The 10,050-nt window shown below is 39.8% G+C and overlaps 1 protein-coding gene across 1 annotated transcript; it reads right to left on the bottom strand.

The window, feature by feature from the left end:
• Window positions 1-2,673: 2,673 nt before the first annotated feature.
• Window positions 2,674-10,036, bottom strand: SCRN3 (secernin 3). Its single transcript, XM_065670334.1, has 7 exons — window positions 9,781-10,036; window positions 9,460-9,641; window positions 8,505-8,704; window positions 7,640-7,852; window positions 4,897-5,059; window positions 4,364-4,544; window positions 2,674-3,567 (listed from the first exon to the last, which is right to left on the bottom strand). Exons 1-7 carry the CDS (start codon window positions 9,946-9,948, stop codon window positions 3,412-3,414), a joined length of 1,263 nt encoding a protein of 420 aa, XP_065526406.1. The 5' UTR covers window positions 9,949-10,036; the 3' UTR covers window positions 2,674-3,411.
• Between the last annotated feature and the right edge of the window lie 14 nt (window positions 10,037-10,050).

The following is a 10,050-nucleotide window of genomic DNA, read 5'->3' on the forward strand; positions in this document are numbered from 1 at the left end:
CTGACAAATGTATTGATTTTCTGGGAGATTTGCTTAAGTGGCTCTTGGGTTTCAAATTTGGTATTTCTTATATCCACCCTTGATGCTTTTTAAATAGGCACATGGCTTGTTAATGGGTGTTTACACAAAGACACCAGTTTTCATCTAGCAGCCTAAGTGGATCTTTATGAACATTTCACATTATAATCTACTTACCAAATATCATCTACTTACCAAATATATGGGGTTTTGTTTGTTCTTCAAATGTTGAAGAAGTCGATTTTGGGTAAGTTTTATGGTCCTATGCATAGTCATTGTTCTTGCACTCTCATCTTTCTCATTTTCATCATAAAGTCCTGCCCTTCTCTCCTTACTTACAACAGCTATGCTGTTCTCTAGATTTGAACATGTCTGGTTTAAGTAAGTAAGTACTCAAAATACCAGCTTAGAGAAGGCTCCCTGTTACAAATCTAACACCTTTAATTAACAACTGACACCAATTTCTGTTAGATTGTTACAACAGTGTGACTGCTGGCATCATACCCTGTAGTCCAATAACTAAAGAAACTAGGAATGAAATATGGGATATGATCATATTTCTAATTCTGGTAATTCTAAATCTGGGTAATTCTGGTAGATAAGAAGAGACTTTGAATAGTTTTATAAAGTTAACTTTTATCTGATAAATACTTGCTTTTACCAAGGAACACTGGCAAGCTTTAAAATAGTTGACAGTTTGATGGCTGATCTACTGACGTGTGAAATTTTGGTGATTAGAAATACCTTTGCTTTGAAGATGTGGTCAGTGGTGCAATGATTCTTTTATTTTGAAAGTGGATTAGTTTGGGATTAGTTTATTGAACTGATGTTCCATGAAAACACCACTGAACAAATAAGCCCAGAGGAGCCTCCGGTGAAACACTGGATCTTTTTTCCTAGCACTAATATAATAATAATTATGATAATGGACAGGGATAGATATGAAATTTTTAGTTTTCTAGGTAGCAATGTAGGGGTATTTTTAATAATGATATTTCATATATCAGTAGACCTTTTAAAATAAGCCGTAACAGTATTCCCAGATGAAATACATGCAAAGATTGCCCTCTAGAGGACATTCTGAATTATTTTTTTTTTATGTATGATTGTTGGGGTGGGGGGGTATTTATTCCTCCTGATCTCGTCTTCATTTTCTGTTTTTACACTGCATGTGTTCTAGGAGGATGAAATCCCTGGAAAAAAGGTACCAAAATATTCTGTACTCTGTTGGCTATCACTTGATCTGTCACCACACATCACATTGGTTTTACTTTGTATCCTGTAGACCAGCCAATAAAAAAACCAGCACAGAAACTAGAGGAACAGTTGGAGTGTATCTGCCTATATTACAACCAGACCAATATGCTTAACCTGGTGAATTGCCACCCCATGATTAAGTGGACAAGAAGTTCACTTAAAGGCTTTTTCCACCACCTTCACTACTTTCATTCCTGTGTAACTTTACTATATTTGCATCGTAGAATAAAATTCTCTTGTTTTGCTATGCTACCTGTAAACTTGACTCATACATTGATTTCCAGCAGTTTTACCTGGTATTTATTTATGCTTTGAAGTCATCAAAGAGATAGTGTGGATGGTGAAAAATAGGAAAAAGATACACGACTGTCAGATCTAGACATACATGAGGAAAACAGGTAAATACAGCAAAATTTGATTAAATATACCATGCAGTTCATAAATATCCACTGTACTACTGAACTTCTAAGAAATTTTGTTGGCAACAAAAGGGGTCAGAGTGAACTCAAGATTACCTTGTGTCTTACCCCCTACTCTATATTACTTGCTACTGCCATGTGGTACAAAGTTCAAGAACCTTTCCTGACCCATTAGTTTCTTGCTGTGGCTCTGAACATGGTATCCCAAATTAACTTCTACTTTCATTGTAGCATCAGGAAGAACAAATTATGCCAAGTTCTTCACTTTCTTACTCATTCTCCAGACTTCATTGTATATATACTCTTTTGTTTACCTATACTTTCTTTTTTTACCAGTGGGGGGATAGAAGAGTTTTCACAAATGATGCATGTGTGTAGCCCCACCTTTAGCATCTGGAATGACTCTAGAAACAGACTAAATCTAGAAAAACATTGAAGAATGGTCTTTTTGTGGTCTGCTGCAGGGGTGCTTTGTCATGTCACATACTGTTACTGCAGCTCTAATGCTCCATTTCACTCTACATTTTCTCTTCTGAAGGTCTGCAGAAGTGCTGGGTTTTGAGTTTTTTGGTTTTTTGGGCTTTTTCAGTCATAATTTTTATCCTGCTTGATCGCTTAGTAAAGCCAGAATCTTCTTTCTTTGTTGTTTGCTCAGTTTGTCTCTTGCCAGAGATAGTAAAATTAGTGTCACCTGTTTACCAATACTCTTAAGCAGGATCAGGGAGGAAGGAGTTCCTGGCAGGGCAAAAAAGCTTGACTAAATTAACTCTGTAGCCTAGTAATTTTGGCAAGACAAGCCATGGTTAAAAGGCATTATATGAAGTAAAAGTGTAAGTATCCCACTGAGTACATAAATACACTTGTGTACCCCAGCCTCTTCCTTTCTATTTGTCTGATTTTAAAAAGTGACAGTTCAGGAAACATTAAAAAACTCCCACATGATGCTATAAAATGTACTGCAGAATGAATTTGACAATGATCATATTGTATGTTAGTTTATTTTTCAGTATCAGGGTGGGGAAAATAAGGGAAGTGAAAATAGTGTGGTAACTTGCAGAGTGCTTGCATCATTGAATTCCATGTAATCAGATTTCACATCAAATCATGCTAAAATTGTAACTGTGATTTGGTTCTAATATACCTTGAACTCTTAACCTCATTTTGCACTGAAGGAATAGAAGGTTCCTATATGAAATGTACCTTAGAATGGTTTTATCAAACATCTGAATATCAATCTTACTTGACTTTGCATATAATTTTTATTCAGTACAAGTAATAGCTTCTATGTTTTAGGAAGTCCTTCAGCATGGCTATTTTAATTCTGGCAATATGAAATTCTGCTATGATTATCTTGACTATAAAAGCTACATGTGTGTACACTAGAACTGAGTTCTCCAAATCTGAGTTGTTCTTCATCCGGAGATGGGGTTGTTCCACAATTTAATCAAGCTATTACAGTCTAACTGCATCTGTTTCTTGGCAAAATCAATCTCTCCTGACAGCTTTATGCCATGTACAGACGAAGCCACTGCCTAGCTCTTAAGAACCTTTTCAGCACTGCTGCATACAACCAAAAGCTGTTTGGCCTGAATATGAATGCACATCTTTAAAACTGTCCATACTAACTGGCATATTGAAAGTAAGATGTAATCTATATAGCCACTTCTTTAGAAAAGTTCATCATAAAGCTGAATTTTACCACATACAAATAGTAGTTTTAGCTATATATTTTGAGTTCTTCTTCTACACACTGTGAAAAAAGGTTAACTGCTTGGCTAGAGTCGAGACATCCATTTTGCAGGATTGATTCCATTTCATTTATCTTCTGTTTCTCCAACTCCTGTATATCTTTCAGCATCTCTTTACCTTTGCCCTGCAGAAAGAAATGTCTGTATTTCACTAAAAGCTATACAGAGCATGTAGTGTTCACCCTGACAAAATTCTGTTCTACTGTCCCTATTTTAACCTCTTAATAGTTGCTGGGGTACAAGTTTGCGTTGGTAGAAATTAGTACTATGACAGGTTTCCCTAGATATTTTTCTTGATATGTAATATCTTCATCTGCCTACATCCTTGCCTGATGGACTGAAAATGAACAAAATTAAAGCTCTCTAGGTATTTATGCTACCAAAGTATAAGTGGGCATGTGCCTTATTTTTTAGAACAGGTATCTGTAAATAGGAGAGATGCTACTGTTAAGGCAAGCAACTACATCCCTGCTTCACTTTTCTGTCCCTCGAACTTTCTGATCCTGTTTCCTTTCCTGTCCATACCAAGCAATGATAAAAGGCATGCCCTCGTTACTGCCTGAGACCAGGGCCCTGAAGAGTTTTAAGTACTCTTACCAGGAGTTGTACATTTGCCTGTGGCTGCTCAAGTATTTCCCCATTATCTGACTAGTGCAGGAGTATGTGTGGCCTGCTGCTTCGCAAGATGAGCATTACAGATAGATACCTATCTGTGGCTAGGCCTGGGAGTACAGCAAAATGCTAGTTGCAGTTTTTAGTGTTTGAAACATATGCCTGCCAGATGCCAACACCATGGGCTGCTTCTGGTATACTACAATGTTCTTCACAGTCCATCAAAGGGCATTATATGGTAACACATTAACAAAATGTGAGCTTATATAAACCACCTGCTTTCATTGAAATCTAATTTAATCAATGTACCTCAGTAGTTTCCATAACTACAGCAGCACTTTCATGTTTTTTATAGAGCTCGTGTCTTCGATCTGGCTTAGTCTGAAAACGTGGTTGCTTCTTAACTGGATCATCTTGGCCAAAAGTAGGGGAGCTGGTTTTCAGCAACTGAGTAACATTGGGCACAAAAATGAAAGGCTTGAATACAGACCTAGAAAGAGAAAGCAGAACAGAGATCCTTTACTGATAGTTTTTATAAAATTGTTGAGTGGGTAAATTGCTGTATTCTCCCCATTCTTCTAATTCCTTCTTTTAAGAAATGTCTTTAAAAAAAAAATTATCTCCTGATGTTTAAGTCGGTGACGTAGCAGTGTTTCGTTAAATAGGCTGGTATATAGTATAATGTTCATCATGTTCCTCCTACTTTTTGATTGTGCTTTTCTGGGGGAGGACAACACAGAACATGCCGGGATGGACTAAAAAAGAATACAGTTAGAAAAATTGCATCACTTCTTAGTTTAGATATTTGTGAATTTTATCCTAATTATGTGCTGCCACATCACCTTGCAGGATCTGGAGTTCCAGTAAAGAAGTGAATACATGGCAGATTAGGCTGCTGAGGCAATACAGACACCATGCTTCCAGTTGTCATAAATCCACCTTCCATATTAATGCCACTCTCTTTGTCACGAAGGATTTCCATCATTATTTCAGAAGTGATAGATCCTATTAAAGATACAATACAATTATTTACACACACTGCTACTTATAATACCAACTAAATGGCATGTTCTTTACAACTGGCTGCTTTTTCCTTTAGTAGGCAATACTAATTTTAGTTTGTCCGTGTTGGCACAAAAAAATAATCCTTTCAACAGCATACCTTAATATGTAATACACTTTAAAATGTTATTGTTTTCCCCAAACTTATTTATTTCACGGTGTAGGTGATAATGACCTGTAACATTTATGACTTAAAGAAGGGAGAGGATGACAACACGTGATGCTTCCCAGAAAGGTAAAATACATATGGCTAGCAAATGGTCATTCAGACAGTAAGTTTTCAGTTGAAAATTAGTAGCTTGAATTAAAGGCTGAAACTTCTGAGCACTGCACGGAGGATAAATCATTATAATAGTTATTAGTATTTGTGCACAGTTAATACCACTATGTTGCTTCAGAAATGTAAAAATAACAACTGTGCACGGATTTTGTGGGTAACTTTGCAAACGGAACACCAAGACTGTCACTTTTTGTTGTTGTTGTTATTTATTTTCAGTTATCTTACCTTCCAAAGCACATAGGCTTTAAGTTGACAATAGAAAGGATGCACTGGAGTAACACATTCTGTACTCAGAAACTACAATAGTACATCCATTTGTAAAGAAGTCTTAATCAACTACATATGTGAGGTATACTGCCAAATGTCTCTTTGAATGCTTCTTGGGTGATGCAAACCCCTTTCCACATATGCCTCTGTATCTAGTGTTCAAATGATATCGCTGATTGTGTATAGCATACACTGAAGCTTAAATACCAGCACGGTATCACCAAACAATCCAATATTGTAACAGGCAGCATTTGCAGTAGTTTTCTGGTGTATCAGTTGAGGGTATGCTTATGGCAGAAAACAGGAATTCATGCAATTTTATTTTATTTGAATGTGTCATCTACCATTTCATCTTTTAGTGTTTCCCTCACTGAAGTTCTACCTGCATAAATACTTCTTTTTAACTGCCTTGCTGTTTTCTCTTAAAATAATGATTCTGCTGCTGAGTCAGATTTCTCTAGTATTATTTTTTATACGCGACTCAATTTGCTGTGGACAGGCATGCAGCACTACATTTCAGCAAGGAAACACTCTTAAGTATTCCCACAGTAGCCTGGGAAAGTCAGAGAATTCAAGCAATCAGCAAGCTAGATGAATTAAGGATATCAAAAGAAGAAACAGTGAGTTTGTCAACTGCCAGTTGGCAACTTGTCCAGCAGGAAAGAAGGTATTGCATATTTTCCACTAGACATTTTTATTATTTTGTATTCCTGAAATACATTCCCTATTTTTTGAAATAGAAATAATGTTCATCTAAAAATGGTCTTCACATGGTAGGCAGCCTGGAAAAAATGTGATGCCACTGAGTGAAAAAGCTGGGAAGGATACATTAACAAACCAGTGATTTTACTGATGCTGTAAACCAAATAGCTTTTAGTTAGGGCACCTATTTAAAATAAATCTAAACAAACTGAAACCATACGAGGCTGATAACCAGAATACCTAGTGTGATTTTTAAAATGGCTCAGTTAAATGCCTGAAAATGGGGATTTAGAATGAAAACACTGATAGAATCTCAGCATTTTTATAATACAAGTAAATACAGGTATTATGAAAATGCTTTCGGTATTCAGAACCTGCAATTCCCCAAATGAATGCAGGATTTACATGATCACTAAGGCAGGATAGCAAAAGGTGATTCATTCCAATGCATTAACTACATGCTAAACCTGGTCTGGCAGAGCTCAGCCACATAAATAAAAAACACAGGGGCACAATGGAATTTGGGTTCAGATTAATTACTTCAAATGAGCAAGTGAATACAGACACAGCAAAAACCTGCCAGGTGCATGCAGTTGGAAGAGAAGTAATAGCTTTTTTCTATAGAGGCCTGAAAAATAAGTGAATAAGTTAGTGATTAGGAGCACCTGTGTAGGCAGAAAAACATTTTGTTCTGCTCTCAGGGTGTTTTCTCAGACTGCACAAGGTTAGAGTAGTGGTTACTGTGAAACTACAAAGGTTTAAAACCAATCTCAAAAAATAAATGCAAGTTATGTATCTGAATGCTGCGCTGTTGTCTTAGGCCTCTATGAATGGTACCAGACTGAAGCTGTTCACAAGGTTCTGTTTGTGGATGCAAGCTACTGGGAGTCTGTTTTAGCCTTTCTTTTGGGGTTGTTTTGGGTTTTTTTCAGAAGTTTAGTAATAATGCATAGCAAAATGTTTCAAAGCAGGTCTTACAGAGTGCTTAGTGGTACGGTCAGAATGTGTCCTCTCAGTGTTTTTAGTGTAGCTGTGTGTTTGATACTTGACCCTTGTTTAATTTTGCCTTACCAACAAATTGGCAATAATGGATAGAAGACTTCAGTGTTTCTCCTTTGGGCAAAAAGTTATTCTAGTAAATTCAGGTTCACCAAATCACATGAATGACTGCCCACATTAGATGTCTAATCATTTATGATTTAAATTAATATGGCTCAATAAATGCTTTGCACATCTTTATATATATATATATATATATATATATAAAATGGTACCTTTGTGTTTGTTCAGAAGTTTATAGCCTTCACAATATCGTCCTCTGGACGTGGTCATTCTGGCAGTATTTACGTAAGAATACGTGGCAGCGAAATCAAATTCCTTTTCCCCATCCCACCAGCCCTTGCTTTTGGCGTATTCTCTCAGTCCTGGGTGTTCTCTGTCAATCTTGGTTGTGATAGAGAGCTGGTTGGAAATATTTCGTACACCTCCTGTTTGTAAGGTAAGGGAAGAATCATTTTAATACACCGAATTTTTATATTGGCATTTTGTTTACAATTAGCTTACTGAAGTAAATTATGCACTGAAGAGTTTTCTACAAGATCTGAGAGTCCTGTGGTTTTATTTTTGGCCCCCTCTCCCTGGCTATATATATCCTTCCAACTGAAATTCCACTGGCACTCAGTTCTGACTCAGTTCTAGTTCCAACATCATACTTCAGGTTCTGCCCTGATTATTCTTATGTTCTTCCTCTCAGACCTCCAAATCTTGTCCTCTTAAGTCGGCTGGAAGAATCAGCCACTTGAGGGCCTGATGATCCTGTCAGTGCTACCCTGCCATCAAATGGAATAGTCATTGATTGCCAACATCCTTAGGCCCACACATAATGCTGTCACTTTCATGCTGTGACCCTCTTGCTGCCTTCTGTTTTCCAAGTGCAGAACTGGTCCTCTGACTCTGAAAAGGCCCCCTGTGACTCAGCTCCTCTGTGAAAGGCTAGCCACTGCACACTGATGACGACCTAGGAGGCAACTTGTGTTGTTTACAGGCACACATACATATGATGCTTAATGAAATGAAAAGTGGAGAACTGCTAATCGTCATTGCATTTGAAATGTTTAATATGAAAAGTGTCATCCATACCTTCTACTTTTTCTGCTGCCCAGTACTTTCCTGATGTCTCCAGCACCCATGCTTCCTTTCTGTCAGCTATCAGAAAGCTGTTATAGTACGTAAATGCCATGTGGCTCTCCATACAGTTTCCTCCCTGTCCATATTTTTCTAGCAAATCGACTATGACAGTAAGAGCCTTTTCAGCTGTGTCTGCCCTCTCGAGTCCAAGCCTGAAACAAAAGGAAGATGTTATCTTGGGAACTATAAATGTCACATAAAGCTATACAGTCTAAGTATTCAAATAGACTTGGAATGCTATTTCTATATGCACCTGATGCTTGTATGCTCTGGTAAGAGAAAGGAGCAAGTCACTTAAAGGGTTTGAAGTAGGTCGTCTTTGTCCCTGATATGGGGAAAACCAACCAAAGAGAAACAGAGAAAAGCAGGGAGACAGTGGGCCTGGGACAGGAAATGTCTGTAATACCTGTGCAGGTATGGGACTGACAGTCGGCTGTAGGTTAATGGACTTACGCTGGCACGCTGTAAGACAGGCGCAAGAAGCTGCATTATTTATGTGGAGATGTGCAGCTAAGAGTGAAACTTGAAAACGTGTGTGAAAGAGGAGGGAACTAGGAAATGCGTACAGACCCTAGAAAAAGGCCCTCGCACTGGATCCTGAGGTCCAGCTGCGCTCTTGTTAAATGTCTTTTTCCAGTTTAGTATCAACGTTGTAGAGAGAAAAAACATTTGATGATTTCCTTGACAGATTCTGCTCTAGTGTCTAATACCTCTCGAGGGCTCCCAGTTCCTGGCAGAGATCTAATGCCTGTGCCAAGAAATACTCAACTTTTAACCATGGCTCTGGAACAGCAGGCAGGCATGTCTTCTGACAGTGAACACACGTATATCCCCATACAACTCAAGCCAAACGCTTCAAAACTAAGTTCTGAGTTGGGTACCATTTACCAGCATAGCCCGTGCAAACCTTACGAGGTCCATGCCGAGGAGAGCTTCCTCATCGCCCACCTCCTCTCTGCCCCACACCGCTTCGTTCCCGATGCACACGCCGTGCTCGTTGGCGCCCATCTCGGCCCCCCAGAGCCAGGCGGGCCGGCTCAGGACCACGGCGCAGGTCTTCTCCACTTGCTCGATCGTGATGTACGTGCACTGCAAGAAGTCGGAGCACGCAACAGCTTTACCCTTCCCGCTGTCGCTTTGGCGAGCATCTCCCCGTGGCTAACGCACCAAACCGCGGGGTAAAAGCACACAGAGAACAGGGCTAAGGGGTGGTGGGGTTTTCCCTCACCTCCAGCGCGGCGCCGGGCGGGTGCGCGGCGGCCGGGAAGTGCACGACCTCCTGCACCTCGTCCGCCGGCCGGTCCGAGTTCTTCCCGAAGACGACGCGGGCCCCCGCCGCGGCGGGCGGCAGCGCCACGAAGGTGTCGCAGGAGCGAGGCGGCGGCGCGGGGGACATGCTGGCGGCGGCGGCCGCTCCTCGGGGCCCGGCTAAGGCCCTGCCGGTGGCGGTGGCGGAGAGGGGCGGGGCCAGGCCGCCGCTCAGGCCCGCCCCGCAGGA

Source organism: Lathamus discolor, chromosome 3 (assembly GCF_037157495.1).
Source record: "Lathamus discolor isolate bLatDis1 chromosome 3, bLatDis1.hap1, whole genome shotgun sequence".
NCBI lineage: Eukaryota > Metazoa > Chordata > Aves > Psittaciformes > Psittacidae > Lathamus > Lathamus discolor.

What these genes read in the sequence shown, in the direction of transcription:
- SCRN3 (XM_065670334.1), bottom strand. Translation starts at nt 9,948, where the DNA reads ATGTCCCCCGCGCCGCCGCCTCGCTCCTGCGACACCTTCGTGGCGCTG. An exon ending in ACTTCTGAACAAACACAAAG is followed by an intron (nt 5,060 to 7,639) that starts GTACCATTTTAT and finishes TATCTTTAATAG; the next exon opens with GATCTATCACTTCTGAAATA. An exon ending in GGAACTCCAGATCCTGCAAG is followed by an intron (nt 4,545 to 4,896) that starts GTGATGTGGCAG and finishes TTCTCTTTCTAG; the next exon opens with GTCTGTATTCAAGCCTTTCA.